The sequence below is a fragment of the Chamaea fasciata genome, unplaced genomic scaffold (assembly GCF_029207755.1).
Source record: "Chamaea fasciata isolate MVZ Bird 193981 ecotype frontalis unplaced genomic scaffold, bChaFas1.0.hap1 SCAF_5, whole genome shotgun sequence".
Lineage (NCBI taxonomy): Eukaryota > Metazoa > Chordata > Aves > Passeriformes > Sylviidae > Chamaea > Chamaea fasciata.
In genome coordinates this window covers 14,600,166-14,618,633 of record NW_027094090.1, presented here as the reverse complement: position 1 = coordinate 14,618,633, position 18,468 = coordinate 14,600,166, and the positions used below count along the sequence as shown (strand labels likewise).

General features: G+C 37.5%; 1 protein-coding gene across 3 annotated transcripts in view; it reads right to left on the bottom strand.

Moving 5' to 3' along the window:
• SLC2A13 (solute carrier family 2 member 13) overlaps positions 1–18,468 on the bottom strand; it is a 144,858-nt gene that overhangs the window by 40,758 nt on the left and 85,632 nt on the right. For all 3 annotated transcript variants that reach the window (XR_010720749.1, XM_066182912.1, XM_066182913.1), the window contains exons 5-6: positions 4,233–4,396; positions 15–135 (exon numbers count right to left, since the gene is read on the bottom strand). Coding sequence is in view for 2 of the 3 variants with exons in the window: in XM_066182912.1 (XP_066039009.1) it covers positions 15–135; positions 4,233–4,396 (285 nt within the window). In the remaining variant the exon portion in view is untranslated. The remainder of the gene's footprint in view (positions 1–14; positions 136–4,232; positions 4,397–18,468) is intronic.

Sequence of the window (18,468 nt, the reverse complement as noted above, 5' to 3'; positions counted from 1 at the left end):
CCATGAAATCTCACCTGTATTTTGTGCAGGTAGAGTTTTGATGTGAAGGATCTGGCGGATTAAGTGTGATTCTTGGCGAGACCTGAGCTGATAGCAAAAACCCCGAAGCTAGGATAATGAGTGCTACAGCAGTACCTAAAAATACAGACAAAGAACAATGTGACACTTTTCTCCAGAGCACATGAAATAGTTCTCTATTGAACTGAACTCTGCTTGGGAAAGCAAGGCATCCCATCACTATGCATACCGCATTCCCTAAGGAGCTGTGATGAGAACCTATGAAAAATACTCTTTGCTACATCCACATCCTAAATTAGTTTGGATATAAAAATCAAGGGTACCAGCTTTCATGTCCAGACACTAAATTAGTAGGTTGAGACTCTTTTAATCTGTGGAATTGGCAACCGCTTGAACGAATAGGTATTATTTTTTTTTTTTGTATTGAAAATAATGTTGTAAAGGTAAAATTTATTAGTGGCTTTGAAATCACCATACTTCTCTCCACTCCGACACCCAGACTTGCAGGCTATTCTGTAAAACAGAAAACAGCATCATCTTTTTCATTGACTCTACTTCCCTTTGTGAAACTAGAGAAATTAAACTTTTCATAAGAACACCATCAAAAAGTGCAACATATCTTGCTTCAAAGAGCACACATAACATCTGCTGGGAAAAAGTCCCCTTCCATATTTTTACTTCCGTTCCCCCCAGTAAATTCCTCATGCACAAGTTGGACAAAATGATGAGAGGAACATGACAAAAAAGGTTCACGCTTTGTGTAACAAGCCATTACTTGAACATAACTCAGCTTTCCTACCTTATTTGCCACACACACACTATACTGTATTATTTTAATGAAAATTTATAAACCTCACTACTCATGATACTACTGCAACTGCCTCAAACTCAGACTTATAAAACTTTAGCTCTTGCTGCTTGATGACACATTGAGATCTGTGTTGTATAAATGTTTCCTAGCTGGCAAACACCAAGTATGTGAAAACCTTTCTCAGAGATTAAAAAAAAAACAAACCAAAAAAAACCCCAAAAAACCAAACCAAACCAAACCAAACCAAAAAACCTAAAGTACCAAGATTTTTGTAATGTTATCCATGAATATGCCTGTGCAGCAGCCATGGCCAATAGGCAGGAATGGCTGGATCACACATTGACCTGAACTGAAGCAACCAAGACCTTAAACTCAGTTACAAACTACATATGCAGAAAGCACCTTCCCACCATAAGATATTCCATACTTGGCTCTCTTCTGGCGATGGCTGGAAGGTACAATAATAATCCCAGTTTTCAGGGCAGGCTGGATATTGGCACTAGATGTCCTGTACATTCAAAATGCCATAAACCAGACAGCAAATATATCTAGACAGGGTCTATAACCTTACTTATATTTCTAAATATGCTCTTTTAAGTTAACCAAATGGACTAACACTCACTTCCAGTATCTCTGTAAATATCTCGCTTCTTTGGAAAAGCACTGATTTTGTAAACTTGGTAAATGAAGTTTAATATGTTTTCATTCTGTGGATGTTTTGCTCTGATGAACAAAACCAAACAGTCACAGCACATCATTAGCTCAAGTGGGAAGAAGAAAAAGGAAATACCCTGAAGATATTTTAGATCCTCTCTGTTACAAAAAGAGATACAAATTGTACAATGCCCAAGTACCCTTCATGCTGACAATTTCTGAAGGGAAAGAAGAAAACACAAATAAAATAAATAATATACTTGTCATAATTCCTGCATGTTTTCCAACTAACAGCTTTGAAGAAAGAAATTAACTGAAGAAAAAGAGCAGAAGAAAGATAAAGAAGTGATACAGAGAAGATAAAGAAAGATATAAAATGGACAGGAAACAAAGACAAATCAGTAATTGCAGTAAAGAGAACTAAAATAGTGGGGATTTTTTTCAGAAATTTACTAAAATTTTTCATAATGCTATCTGGAGGGCTCAATTTTTCATAAGTTTCTAGTATTTTGAGAATAATAAAGATATAAATAATGAAATCTAAAGCATCTCTGCTAAATGTTTTCAGAAAGCAGGAAAAGTTGCACAAGATTACAAAACTACAGTATATTGGCTTTTAATCAAAATATTCATGTTACTCTCTACTTGTATTGTTGTTTCTCTATTCTTGTAGGTTTTTATCTAATAATATCTAATCAATTAGCCTTTATTAAAAAAACAAAGCCCCACATCCTTGCAGCAGCAGGCAAAAGCAGTAGTTTTGTCTTCATTTTATGCATTGGGAGACTGGGGCATACCTAGCTTCCCCAAAGACCAGAGAAACTGCCAGTAATAACTCAGTGTAAATTGTAATGTCCTTAGAAATGCAAACCAAAGTAGAGCAGTAACATATGTTTACCCCATGAGAAAACTCAACATGGAAAACAAATCCATCAGTAGATTTAGTAATTATCATTCTACTACACAGCTCTCTTACTAAGGAAAACACATCATATCCACCACTACCTAAATCAAATGTTGCACAAAAAAGTTCTAACTAGTACAGAGGGATGATGCATGATTTCGTGACTCTCATTATTTGTATTATCCTTAAGGGGGGACAGTAGGATAAAACCACAGCAAGCATTAGAGCTTGGCTCATGTGACACTGCAGACAGATGGCCAGCAACCAGTCACAAAAAAAAAGGGCCGTTTCTACTAAACAATTACTTTGTATCCAAACATCATTAACAAATAACCCTTTAATGCATTATGCTCCATTGTTAATTCTGTGTCTTACTGCTATATTCTCCTCTGATCCATGACTAACGTGCTTTGTAAGAAACATTTATATCTACATTTCAGATGTACAACCTTGGAATATGTTAAGCAGAGTCAAAAAGCAAAGAGCTCTGATAATAAGAAAAGTCCATGTTGGTTATCACAGCTATAAAGCTGGGTCCAGATAAGCAATAAACTCTTCAAGGGGGCTGGCCAGATATATGAGATTATTTGGGCCAAATAATCAATCAATCAATCAATCAATCAATCCTCTGTTTCAACAGGCATTACAGGAGAGGCAGTCCCCAAGAATCAGAAGTGTCAGTGCAGGGCCTGGTGAGATCCACACCACAGAAAGACAAGACAACAGACTGTCTGGAGGCACAGAAGGACATATAGAGGAGATCTACTGGGGTTTTTTTTCATATCTTTAAAATGTGAGAAAAATGCTTTGATCAACTGTGTGCCAAACAACACACGTCACTGTGCTGTTGCTGCCCTGCCTATATAAACACATTCAAATACTTGAGTGTAGATTAACTCAGCTGAGAGCTGGGAATTGCACATCCAGTGACATGGCAGCTGCTGTCCCTCTCTGCTGTGCTGCACTAACTAGAAATTTGGATCCTTGACAGCAACAGCAGAACAAAGTATGAAGACATTAAACCTTCACAGCTAAACATTTGTGAACACTATTTCAAGAGGAGCAGGAACAGTTTCTCTTTACAAAACCCTGTTCTTGGAAACATCTGAACCCTGCAGACATTCAGCCAGAGGCAAATTTTGTTCAGATCACTTCAGCAAAAATGAGCACATAAGGCAAGAACAAGCAGGGAATTACCATCCTAATAACAGGACACACTAAACATAGGAAGGCTGCTTGCTCTGACTTTCCCTGCTTTCAAAAAAAACTATGTGATGAGTTACAGTGTTTGAGTATTTGGACAAAATGCACAAAACAAGAATTCTATCCTTGTGTATCTCATACAGGAGGTGAATTAAAATCACATTAATGTATGTAAGGTATTTACTGTACTGTATCTGAGGTAACTATGCAGAGAACTGCATTACTTTTTACAATGCTCTGAAATGGCTATGCAATATGCTTTCTCTGGTACACCTTCATCAGATGGTTCTGAATTCCAATTAATAAGCCCAAAATTACACACGAGATTTAAAAACTAACCACCTGTGATGTTCCAGGCATTTGATTCCTTAAACTGGTTAAAAAGGCTAAATGAAAACATTGTCAAACATGGCTTCAAGGAGAAACTCACCTGAAAAAAAAAAAACAGGCTGCCACTTTTAAATTAGCCTCTGGCTGTGGTATGCTACCAATAGTCTTGAAAACATGTAAGACTTCAGAAAGAACATGGCATCAACATCGTAATTTTTAAGAGGACGACTTTGAAAAAAATTGCACTTGAAATTTTATTTTCCTTTCATTAATAATTATGAGGAAAATATAACACACCAATGAAACACTCACCTGTTAAGCTACCAAGTGTAAGTTTCCGGCGACCCATTCTTTCAACAAGCCAGACTCCCACAAGAGTAAAAATAAAGTTTATAAATGCTGTCAGTGCAGCCAGCCAGATTGCAAGCCTGTCATCTTCCACTCCTGACATCTGCAAAATGGTAGCACTGTAGTACCTGTGAAGAGAGGGAGAGACAAATAAGAACACTATTTATTTCAACTTGGCTCATATTATAGTTTCTGATTTAATTTGAAAAAGATCATAACAAATATCAGGTGTGACCTCCCGCACAATGCAGCTGAAGACTGACACACAATCACCCTGGGAAATCAGGCATAACCAAGGCATAACTTGCACCTGACTAAAGTTTTGACTGGAGGACATCAAGAGACAAACTGCCATTCTCTTGCCTGTTTATATTTTCAACAGTCGATTATATTCTGCTACGAATGGGGTTTGCATTTTTAATTTAGATTAATCTGCCTTTCATATCCATCCATTGCTTTATGCTTTTTGTGATTTTAGCAGTCTGTATATTGTCTAAGGAAAGACAGCTCAAAATTCAAATAGATTTTTAGTCCTCTTAAAGGTCATAGAGAACTAATCTATGGCATCCAACATGTTGCAAGTGACACTTGCATCCTCTTGGTTTTAGGTTTTGCAGTCTTATTTCAGTGCCACTGAAGTGCACAAAATGCTCTCTATGGCATTACTTTTGTCTTAACCAGAAAATGATTGCTTTGAAATGCCTTAGCACCACAGGGATGTGAATCTGCACCCAACCAGGAGCATTTGACAGAATGTTCTACTTCTTTCTAAACAGAATCAATCATTCCATACAAATAATAACTCCTAAAAAATTGAACTTAGCAAAATGAAAAGGGAGGAGAAAGGAAGACTTCCACCATTTCCCACAGCAATGAAATGAACACAGACTTTGTGCCCATGTTCTCAAGGAGAGCTAAATAAATGCCCAAGGAAACACAAGTACTTTCTTTTGTTGATGCTATAGAAGCACTTTTCAGCTTCTATTAATTTATGTTGACTGAAATGCTGAATATTCAAGCCCTCGAACACCTTGCAGTCAACAGGCTATCACACAGGAATAACCATCAAGAATGTCAAAGCTTGGTTTTTTTGTCCCTGGTCAAAATGTAGCTTGCTTTAATGTCCCCTTCTTGTCTTAAGGCCCGGATGTGCTAATCTCAGGAATGTCAGTGGTTCCCATTACTCTACTGCAAGCACATTCCGCTTTTTACTTCAAATCAATAACCCATGTTGGGCAACATGCTGAGATGCCATTTAAGACACTACCACCCATAACTGACCACGACTATGCTGGATGTTACCCCCTCACCCACAAGACATTTAGATCCTCCCAGTCCCCCTCCTCAGCTCCTCTTCCCCATTTGAGGCAATGGCTACACAACCAACTGGTGACGCAGCACGACGGGGCCTCCAGACTGAACCTGCTGGGACTGAGGACCCAGTACCTACACGTGGTTTTGAGCCAGGCTCTGTCTCTACCCATCCCTTAGCAACTGCAGTGACCCATCCAGGCTCAGCTCTTGGCAAAGAGCTGCACACTCTGAGGTCCCAGCAAGGCTTTGATTCGTAGGGAGGGAAGATTCATGAAGGATAGACATCAAAATGCCAACAGCAACATGTCCTTACTTCTTAAGGCACTCTAAATTCAATTGCTAACTGCCTGTCAAAACTTACACAGTACTGCACTGTTTCAGCCATGAAAATGATCCAGTCTCTGATTTCCCAATACACGTTTCTTTTTCTGCATAAGGGTAGCAAAATTACAAATGTCAAGTGTTGGCCTGCTGACACCTACTATGAAACTCCTATTTACTTCCACCAGACAGAGTTTCAGGAATCCACATTTAACTCCACACATCTAAATCTTCTTAAAATCCAATTCTACTGGGAAGTCAGAAATTGTCAGTTGTTAGCAGCAATGTTTAACCTACTGTCTATACAGTCAAAAAAAGCAAAGAATAAGGAATCACAAAAGCATGTAGATGTCTATTGCCTAATCCATACAAATAGCCACTTTTTGCCCCCATCATTCTTTCTGCTTGCTTATTGCATTCACAAGTTATATATTTTCAAATAGTAGCTTACTGTTTATCCATAAATAAACAACATATTTCATTTCTGTGGAAAGCAAACCGGGGAACTTTAGAATCTGCAAATCCAAATGCCAAGCTACCAAAGCCCGGGTGTTGAGCAGTGATGTTCACAGTTATTATGGCATAGCAACCTAATTTCAAAAATTTAAAAGGGCACCTATACAGATTATGATAACTACTAAATGCATTTGCTTACGTTCACCTGTTTTAGTACATCCATTTTTTATACTGGTCTGTGCAGCCCTGCCTGTATATTAATGTAACAAAACATCAGTACTTTCAAGTTCCTCCTGACAAGGCAAAAAACCTACGTGGTAGGGAAAGGTTAAATTGTGATATTTTACAAACACAGCTAATACGGCAAGTCCTGGGGAATACAGCTTCAGAGACAAAGTTGTGCAATCCTAGCTTATTTTCTAAAATGTAAAGAAAATTTAAAACATGTGTATCCTTGGAATTTTTAAGCAAATATTGTATCTTAGAAAGCAAATAAATACATGCAATTACAAAGCCACACAAAGTAACTGAGTTGCATATATACAGAAAGATTTTTAATATTGATGATTTCTGCAGATGTCAAAATTATCAAGAAATTCAACATTATGAATTGTTCTATCAAAAGTTGCTGTACATTGAAGAAAAATCTGGAAACATTTCCACATTAAAACCTCCTCCTAATCCTTTGACCATATACTGAAAATGCACAGTTTTGAAGGAAATGAAGCACCCGAAAACATTTTTCCCCGTGGGTCCTTCACAGGTCTCACCTGAAACTACAGGGGAAAGAAATTGTTTTGTTCTTCACAACAGAAAAATGGTAACATACGAAGAAGAGTTGGATCTATTTATGAAAAGAAAAATATATTAGGCAAGAAAATAATACCAAACTATATATCAGTCTGCAAAAAAGTGTTCTGTGATTTTTTCAGAGAGAACCCTGTAGTTAAAATCCATTGATGATGTAGGTTGAATTTATAGAAGAGGTAAAGTGAAAAGTAATAGGCAGAGCTGAAAATTAAATGAAATCACTGGAAGCAACAAAGTCTTTATCATCCTCCTCATCTACTCAAAACAAGAGATCAGTTTCCAGCACAGCAAAAATAGGTTGGAGACCATAACACCTGTATGTTTTGCACTGCAACAAAAAGCAAAGTAATGTCAACGTTTTCACCTTGTCTTTAGTGCCTTTATTCAATATATGAGCGCCTAACTCTTCATCAGAACCTTTATGAAAGAAAATCACCACTGCCATGCCTATTTTATTAATGGAGACCACTGGGGCTTTTGGGAAAGAGGAGGAAGAAGAATGACTATTCACAGTTATCCACCAGTACTACCTGCAGCAGAAAAATGACACTCCAGAGTCTCAATGCAGATAAGTGCTGTCTGCAAATTAGTGGCATAAAAGCATGGAAAGAAAATCCCTCAGGTGTTTCACAAAATATACCTTGTTCAATTATTCATTTATTCTGACAATTTCAGTTAAATTTAAATTAGGTTTAATAGTCCAGGGTATTCTAGTGACAGCCGTAAGTTTTCTGGCTTTCTAAAAAATGAAATCAGTCCTTATTAAAATAAATAGACCTGCAGAATGTACATAGTACTAAAGACAAAAATTAAAATCAAGCTAGCCCCTGTTTTTAAAGCCAGGGCCAGCAGCAAACAATAGGACTATAAACACAGTAATCTCACAAGAGCCAGGAACAACATGCTTAGAGTAATGATATCTTGAAAGGTAGGTTTAGGTTAGACACTAGGATCAAATTCCTTCCCGTGAGGGTGGTGTGGCACTGGAAGAGTTGCCCAGAGAAGCTGTGGAAAGCCCATCCCTGAAAGTGTTCAAGGCCAGGTCAGATGGGGCTTTGAGCAACCTGGTCTAGTGGAAGGTGTCACTGCCCATGGCAGAAAGTTGGAACTGCATGGTCTTTATGGCCCCTTCCAACCCTAGCCATTCTATGCTTTTCAATTTCAATTAGAAGACATTGCATTAAAAATGTTGTTCTTCCACAGGTTAACAGGCCAGAGAAAGGGCTGCACTTCTGGAAAGGCAAGAGCATGCAAAACAGACAAAACTAATTCAACCACAAGTAAAGCTACTGAGATGACAAACCGTCTTTCTGAAAAGAAAACAAATTGAAAAAAATATAACCAATTTCAGACTCTGTTGCTGGGGACACAGGTTTGGACAAAGGGCAGGAGAGTTGAGAAATCCAACAGTTAAAGACTCAGTGAGAAAAAACTCTTCTGCAAGGTGAGACTGGGAAAGGCCCTGGCACACAGGGCAGGGTGGAAGTGCCCAAACAGCAACAGCAGCCTCTGGCACTGCTCCACTGTTAGAGAGGAGCATTAAAGCCCCTGTGATGACCCCAACACATACACCCAATGTTGGAATAAATGGTGGAAACCTTCTTTAACAATGACGCATTAAATACACACTTTCTTCTCATTCTTAATTAGCCTGTTACAGCATCAGAAACACACATACACACACACACTCACAGAAAACCCTTAAAAACCTATTGGCACTAATCCCACATTCATTCAGGGAAAACTCCACGATGAGCAATGAGGAATAGCAGCATGCATATGTGCACATGAGTACACTGTAGCTGCAGTCACTACTGGGCACAATGCCCTTACTAGTAACAATTTTAAGCATATGTCCTGTGGGGGGGAAAAAAAATAGTTCCTGGGAAATAACTGACACAAAAGTCTTCCCTGGACTTAAATGCACAAATCGACCCATTTTACGAAAAGTCATTTCAGGACTGTTTACAAAGCAAACCCAACAGGGTAACTCTGGAGTGACTCCATCTGAGCTTGTATTTGTGGTGGCAGATGAGATCTTTTTCAGGAGCACAGGTTTTAGTTTAAAATATCCTAATCTGACAACCTCAACTGACCTCAATGTAAATCTGCATTCAGGAATTCTTATTTTTAGATTTTTCTGGAATCAAATTCTAAGAAATGGCAGGAGTTCAGTGTCTTTCAAATCCATGCTACTCACTTGTGGTGCTTTAATTGAAATTTCTAAATCCAATCTCCGGTTTTAATATTCATATAATCAAATATCACCCTTGTGATATATTTCAGACATACACTGCGCATAGTCTAGATCTCCACAGACTTGTATATTCTCCTTGCTTTGAAAACAAAAGTAATTGCACAGCAAACTTAAACATATGCAGCATGAATATTAATTCAGCAGTGTCTGCTTGTATTACACAATTTTTTTTCGTTGTCCTTTGTCCCATCCACTCTAGCAGAGAAAGGAAAAAATCATGGCAGACCCCAAAAAATTCTTATGGTGGAATCACCAATGTAAACAGACTTTCTTCATTTCATGTTCAAGATGGCTAAAATGACAGGATTTATGTTAACATAGCATGTAAATGACAATCGAAAACCCCAAAGGATTTAATTTCTGATGTTTGAATGATCTACCTGAATGCAGCACTTGCATGATGCTTTTGAAATTTCCTCTTCAGTATCAACAGTAGAAATTGTCAGAAGAGCAACATTCCTTCCTGCTCACTTACTAAAAGTGAATCTGCAAGCACCCCAACTATGCATTTCTGCTTTTCTGACAATAAACAAAGCATCAGTCTCAATTGTTGATGCTCTAACCTGAGAATTCCATTAGACCTCTTCCTACCCATGCTGCTTCACTCAGTTCCCTGACTGTGCTTTGCAGAGATGCTCTGCTTACAGCAGAGGTGAGAACTGGAGTATAATTCCCAGTCCAAAAAGTTTAATAGAAAAATATATCAGCTGTAAAGACCCAGAACAAGCTTTTAGTGCCAAATCTAGAGAACCACTTGCAGAAGTTGAGCTTCTTTCAGCAATTTTACCTGAGGAAACTGAATTTACTCACCCCTCCAAGGACTTAGCTTTTAGCTTGCACTTTCTTATTTGTTATGTGAGTGCAAAAACGTTTTGCCAGTGCTGTGAAGTCAGTGACTTCTGCACCAATTGCCGTTCATAAATGGTGAGAACAATTATCATTAAAGCAGCTATGAAACAAACCTCTAGCAGAGGGCTACACTACATTTCTCATGTACTGTGATAAATATGTTTCAACACAGCCTGCACAATGGAAGCAAAGCGATGTGCTGTGAATGCACTACCTGTTGAAAGGGACAAACACATTGCTCTTCTCTTCAATACAAAACAGAGCAATTGAGCACACATCAAAATTGTTACAGCTATATAAAGCACTGAGAAGACTCATGCAATACAGACCTAAAGGCTAATGTAATAGAGTCAGATTCTCTACAGTGCAGAATAGAAACCCTTTAATCTATGAACCATATGCTGGAGAACAGATTTGTTTGATAATCCCTGGAGTGTATTACACTCTGCATACTTCTATTCAGCAGGGAAACTCCATTCCAAATTTATACGGAGCATCTTACAGTATTCTTTAAAAATTATAATATGACTTAGCCACATAGGAGAGAACTTGCTGCCAACAGTTACTGCTATATCTTATGTATAGTATTTACAAATACAAATTACTTTGCATTTAAAATTCAGTGAAGCTGCTAGAAAATACATACAAAAGAAAATTTAAGATAAAGTTGAATGCACATTTCAACACAAAGTCAATAAACAGCTGAAAGGATTCTATGCCAGGTATTTTTAAGAATTCCTTTTGAATATGTATTTTACTTTCTCTCTGAAATAAATCACTGTTACTTGGAAACATTTAATAAAGGATGAATACAGAAGAGTCTTTGTGCTTAACTGCTTTGAGCAAATACTTTCCACATCCACAATCTTCTTTTGTTTCCACCAGGTAAAGATCACTTTCATGTTTATCATTTCCTTGTTGTAACTAATTAAGCTGCCAAGTTTTAAATCCCTGGCATCTTATCCAATTCAGATCAATTAATCTATGTGCAAGGACAGCTTGACTGCCTGATTACATTAAATTTATGTTCTCTGCCCTTCAGAACTCATCATGGGAGCTCAATGCCAAAAATCTAAATATTAATCTCAGTTCTATGAATTTGTGACCTTAGAGATGTAATTTAATTTCTTCATATTTACTTTTTTCTCTGCAAAGTTCTAAATAACTTTCCACACTTCTTATATGAAGATTCATATGTGGATACTTGAAAACAACCAGAAAAAAAAAAAAGGGAGACAAAATAGGTGTTGATCAAATCTCCTTATGCTCACCACAAGTACACTGTGGAGGTGTTACAGTTCTGAAATATGTTGGACGGGGGAAACGACCAAAAGGGGGAGATGAAGAGTCAGGTTACTCTTCATGGCAATGAAAATGAAATCCAGACCCTTTTTTAAAAAGTGTTTAGAAGCTAAGATTGTCTTTTGCTACCTTTCAGATTCTGATTAAGAAGGTGCTGTCAAGGTCATCTTCCTCTCCATATTAAAAGCCTCTTCTGGAAAGAATGACTGGACGGACTGGCTCTGCTTTGAACATAACATGCAACAATTCTCAACACAACTTCAACATGCAACAATTCTCAACACAACTTCAGCATTTATGTGCTCAAGCTACAAGTACTTGAAAAATGCTTCAAAAGGCAACAGTAATAGCATCAGCACTAAGCCCTGCACTTGGAAAACACTAATCACAAGAGAAAAGTGAAGAAAAATGAAGGTATTCTTCCTTAATTAAAGAATAAGGAAGAATAATTACAATTCTTCAGTTGTGTATTAATGCTACAACAGAGTGAAAAATTAATCCAATCATAACCACACTACACAATCTGTTTTATACTTGTTGATGTATATATTTCCTTACTGTAAATCAATTTAATGTACCAACAGTAACACCCAGGATGCTACAATTCTCAGTCAGCTACAAACGGCCTCATTGGAAGTTAAGCAGAATATGCTGCTGAAATAAAGATTTATTACACACACCTTAGTATAATGAGAAGGCCCTGAGATTTCCCACGTTACTACTATTTCAATATGTCAATGTATATATTCAATATATACACTTACAACAAAAACCAAGATTTAAAAGTGCTGAAAATAAAAACTTTAATATGCAGGTAGTCTGCTGCATATTATGTAGGAAGTTTCTCTCTTTGAGCTCTAACATAATTTTAAAACATGAAAGATCTGATTTCTGATAGTATCAAACTCAGTGAGAGTATGAACAGGACCACAGGGAAAGGAATAAAGTTTATTAGTCTTTCCAGTAGCTTTTTCTCACAACCTTCTCTAACAACATTTTTGCTTATACCTTTACTCACCTTAATAGTTTTTGAGCAATGCCACCTATGCTTGAACTAAAGCTGAACTAAAAAAATCAAAACTTTCCAGTTAAAAGAAGTTTTCAACATTTTCTTGTTCTATCAAAACCACTTACTTGTTCAAAGAATAAATACCTGGTTGTTCTACACCTTGATTTTGCTTTATAAAATCAATGCACTGTATCCTATTTATCCCATTTTACTTAATCTAATTATTCTTCATATTTTAATTAATTTTTCTCTTTTTGCTTGCACTCCTGTATTCAATAATTTCTAACTGTAGTCTCTTGAACCAAGAGCTGCTCTACATTTCTGCATCACTTAGTGCAGCACTATCCTGCTTCTTAAATAAGTCATTAAAATGCAATAATTACACAGATACATTTTATTAGCCTTGAGGACAGCTACCACAAAATTGTTTATTTAATGAAACAGCTTTATGTTTTCTTGTACTCATATCCCAATAATAATGATTGCTGTCAATGGATATAATGGTCTGCCTTTTTCAAACTTCCTATGATTCAGCTATTCCTGGAGTGGGGAAGGCAAAAAAAGTACACTTTCAAGACTTCTCTAACACGCTAGTTATTGTGGGGTGTTTTTGTTTTGGTTTTTTTTTTTTTGGGGGGGGGGGTTTGTTGGGTTTTTGTTGTTGTTTTTTGTTTGTTTGTTTGGGGTTTTTGTTTTTGAGGGGTTTTTTTGTTTTTTGGGGTTTTTTTTGTAACAATAGCGAGTATATAAAATACAACATAATGTATACAGAAAGCCAGAGATGTCAAACATTCAAAGTCATGGAATCAAAAAAGAGGAAAAAAGCCCTATTGCCACACTGATTGTGCCATTACCTTATCTGTGAGATGAATTGTGTTTTATACCCATTTTTCAACACTCAACCACTCTCAGCAGGTAAGAACAAATGGCAACCTACGTAAAGTTTGTTTAAAATAATCTTATGGTTTTTGTGTTAATAATGTAGTAAGTAGCAAGCAACATAATGTTGCCTGAGGCAAAGGTAATTCAGCCCTAGTGCATTCAAAAGAGTAAGTACTGTACCTGGTTTTGAGTAAAATCTAAAGAAAAACCCAGCAAAAATGTATTACCAAAAATGCATAGAATAACTTTGATTTTTCCTTCTGGACTTTGTTTCTTTCTTTGATGATGATGGTGATGATATGTTCACTGCTTGTAGACTGCAGTGTTTGTTAACTCTTTTCAGTTTATAGTCACAGTTCATCCAGTAGGTTTTACTGAAATGCTTATCTGGTAAATACTTTCACTTCTGATTAGAGAGGTTACTTGGAAATCAGAATGAAATTTTTTATTGAGATAAAAGTATAGAACTGTATAGAAACTCAAGTGAGAATATAGATGTGTTGGTTAAGGTCTCTAGAGGAAGCCAGTCTTCTTGACAGCTTTAACTCAAATCCCACAACTGGGATTTTGCTCTAAAATGTCACATTGAACAAGAATTTACTGTACAGTTCAGAATTTCCATGTCAGGTATCTTGAGAACTTCGGGGCATACAAGAATTGTAACTGAAATATTTTAATGAAGTAGCAATTACAGGGCAACAGGCATCAGCTTTCAGTCAATTCCTCCCAGAGATCCTTTAGAAATAGCAATCTTAGCTAAAAACAGCATCTTGACCTGACAGCTCAGTGACAGAAGACAAGTGCCATCATGGCATGCAAGACAGATGACATACTGTTTCACAAAGCACTCTGCATCAGGAAGTTGAGCACTGTGACTGTATATCCTCACTGCACTGGCTTTGTTGGTCTCCTAAGGAGGACTCCAGAAATAACACTGGAATAAAAGTCCTTTTCTTCTCAAAGTGGCCAAGATAAATTAATCCCAGAAGGGCAGGAACAGTGAAGCCAAGAGAAGAAAACCCATCACATAAATGAAATTTCTATGAGTTTCACTGGCACAAGATCTTCTTGCCTGAGGAAATTTCAATTAGCAGTCCTGAGCAAGATTTCATCTACAAGAGAAGAACCAAAAGGCAAACGGAAGATGGAAATCTACAAAAATATGAAGCAGCAGCAGTTCACTGAGCAGACACACTTGACTTATGAGGCAAGGGAAGAGTAAAAAAATCTCCTCAAGCAAAGCTGGCCATGAATAGGCTTTTCCCCTTTTTGAGGGAAAAGTCCTGACTAAAGGTAATTCACCCAAATGCTGGGAGAATGCTTCCACATCTTGCACTATTTCTTCTGGCCCTATTAACTTCCTCAGATATGGCCTAAAACGTTTGGAGAAAATTACTTATGAAACTATTCATTTTATATATTTATATATAAAAGCATATATTTATTATTTTATTTCTTTAAGAACTAATAGACGTATTTTAGGAACTAGGACCTAGTAATCTAGCTTTTTATCTATTTTTTTCCTTTCTCTTTTTTTAAGGTTGGACAGAGCTACATTTGCTAGCAGGTGCTGTGAAGGACAAGAAGGACGACACTGCCTTTGTTCTGCTCATTCCCACTCAGAGTAAAGCATCTCTGCACATAGGAAATCTGGGTTGTTTTGTTCTCTCTGAATTCCAAGCCATTAAATCTGAATGCTGTTGTTTTTCCATAACCCACCTTTTGTGATTTGGAAGGGTTCACAAGACTTTAAAATGTAACATCAGATGGATGGCATTGGATTAGTCACACACAAGGTCAGCCAAACAATGACTGGCTCACAGTAAAAAAGGAAGAGTTTAAAAACGTAGGATACAAAATAATCCCACAAAAATCAAATGGTGTATTACTATCTGATACAAAGAAACATTAACAAAATACAATTTTATTTCTTAAATATTTCGTAAGCCAAGGTAAGAGGAGTTAACAAACACACCAGCACACTAAAACCCCACTATTCATCCAACTTCTTGCTTGTATTTCTGTCTGTTTTTCCCTTCTGACTGCTGCCTTTGTCTTCGCTCTTCATGGCTTTTTATTTGGGCTTAATTCCTTCCCAGGATCTACTTACTGCATCAAGAGCAACACCCAGAATCAACCCAAGTAAGCTGCATCTAAGAGGGAAACATTTTCTCAAATTGAAGCTTGTCAAGAGAAGAACAATATGTGCATATGCACACATGCATATTCACACATGCAGATTCACTGTTCCTCCTAACTTGTTTCTAATAACTTCACACACCTGCAACAATATATTTTCTTTCCATATTTTAATGTGCTGAGAACTTAACACAGTCCTTGAAAAAAAAATTTCTGCAAAAGTAATCTCTTAAAGCTAAGCTGTTATTTTATTTTCTAGTTCTAAAACACACATACTAAATGTGCATTCTTTTCCTTAAGATTTTACCTTTTCCTCTCAGTCTGACCTCAAGCCTCAGCCTTGGACTCTCCACACCTCTCTAGAGCATGCAAAACTCCGTGACCACTGGGGCTTCAGCAGGCCCATGGCTCCTGACCAGGGGAGAGCCTGGCACTCTTTGCAGAAGATAAATATTTCACTGTAAAATACAGCATGCTGCAATATAAAATACAAATATTCTGTAGTTAGAAAGTAAAGTTCTAATAAGTATTGTACCCTCAAACACCAACACTGACATTGCAAATGACAGACTTTACTTGCACTGGCAAAAAAAAAGGGTGACATCTAGTAATTTCTCACGAAAAATTTTACATCTCAGCCTAACTTATTAAAAATGCTGTCATGTATCATCAGCAAAGCTCCTTTCTCTCATTACAATAAATACAAAGGTATTTAAATACAAAGCTCCTTGAAATGGAAAGACTACCTTTGTAAGAGAAATGAGACTCTTGTGGCCAGCGTAGAAGCTGTTGTCTGTGACATTTAGCAGCACAAGACTACAACCTTCTTTCTGGAAGGAAAGCCTGGATAAGGACAGAGCAAGTTTTTCATTGGTGGGCATTACAGGGTAATGACGAGGGGAGAAATCAGATCATTACATTCTACACTGGGATAAAAACAATTACTTAGAAGAGAACTGTCTGCAAAATTACACTGTTGGAAGCAAAACACCACATAGTTTCACTCCTAAAGGTTGACTGCGTTACTGAAATATCTGTCTCTGGCACCGGGAAGGACTCAGTGTGCTAAGTGCTGTTCAGAAACAGAACAATTAAATCACCTCTCCCAAAAAGCTTGCAATAAAAACACAAGGCCAAAAACCCAAATGGATGCTGACAGATGGGGAGAAATAAGATAATGTGGAAGCACCACTAATCCCTGACTTGAGACCATGTCAGCATGTTGATACCATGAACCTCTACTGCTCACAAAGATTTTGCTTTGAGAAGGATGCCTTTTTTTTAAGAACCATGTTCAGGAACAAAACTTGCATTGCAGGGAAAAAGGAAATTAAAGGTTGAGAGCTTACAGTAGATAACACAGGTGAGAGGCCTGGATTGGGGAAAATACCAATAGGCATTGGGAAGATTGCTACTACAGAGAAAGGAAACATCAGTTTCCCTGAGTGGTCAATTATACAACTGCACAGCACATCTACCTGTCAGCTCTGTCCTTTACAGAGAACAAGAACAATACAAAAAACCCTAAAGCTGTTAAGCTCTTTACACCTAGCCCAGTGGCTACAGTAAGCTGTGCTGTCCACAGGGACACCTCTGACTGGCAGAAACCTGCATGTTGAATAAGCCCAAACTCAACATACTGATCTTAATCAAAATACACTGGAGCAGCCTAGTTCAGGGTGCTGAAAGCTTGGGTCACCATGGCATCTTCATGTTGGAAAGAAGCAAGCACCATCTCTCAACTTCTCACAATTTTTATTAGGAATACCAAGAGAAGCCAAAAGGATATGTGTTTTGTCCTTGAATGCAGGAGATTTGGGCACCCCTTGAAGGTTAAGGCTGCTCTTGCTTTAGATGCTGCTGCTGCCTTATCAGACACAGTAACATTTTCTTCAGACACAAACCTTATGCCAGCTGCCTTTTCATTCAAGTCCTTATCTCAGACTGGCACTCAGAAATCTGAGTGACGTAACAGTCTGCATTTGATGGAAATAACTGTTGAGCTGGGAGTTGTCAGCATTTATTATAGGCATAAAGAATGCCACGTAACAGGAGATCAGGGAAAAACAGAACTTACACGGTCTTGAGAAGAGGTAAAAGTGTATGATACAACGGTAGTTTCTGAAGAAGATATACTGACAGAATGTTAACTTTTGCTAGTCATGCTCTCACATGGGGAGGCATGGGAAAAAAGTAAGACAACATATATGAAAAATACGTTGAAAAAAATCCTAAATAATACTTATCTGGCAGACCTGTATACATGAATTGCAAAATTCAAAAACTTCACATCTAAAATGTATCAAGTAATAATACGCACACAGCAAATAACAGTCCCTTGTTATCTCTCTTCATTGTTCTTCATAGATACCTGCAGATATGGCATGGAAGAAATCTTCCTCAACAGCTGTGTCACAACATCATCAAATGAATTACTGCATAATTCACAAAAAAATTAGCTGACTTTGTTGGGCAAGTAACCTTTATGGCTACTATTATTTGACACATTGCCCTTTGGTGGCTGATACCTTGCCAGAGGATTGGAAACCAGAAGAAACCATTCTTAACACTGCTGGGGAAATCCAATCCCACAGGTAAGGTGGCATCTCCTGAAGCATTGGTCACACTCTCCCAGCCAAGTCAGACTTTAAGCATGATGGACAGAAAATATGGGTTTAGAGAACTGCAGGGTCAAAACCCAATGGACAGATAAATATTTGCTCTATGCCTTCTCACCCCTGAGTCACACACATTTCAGTCTTCTTCAAAAGCTAGCAAATCTATGCCCTTGATGTTGGTCATGACAGTGATCACCCTGATTTCTTCAGTGAAGACAGTGCCATGCTACCATCAACGGGTTC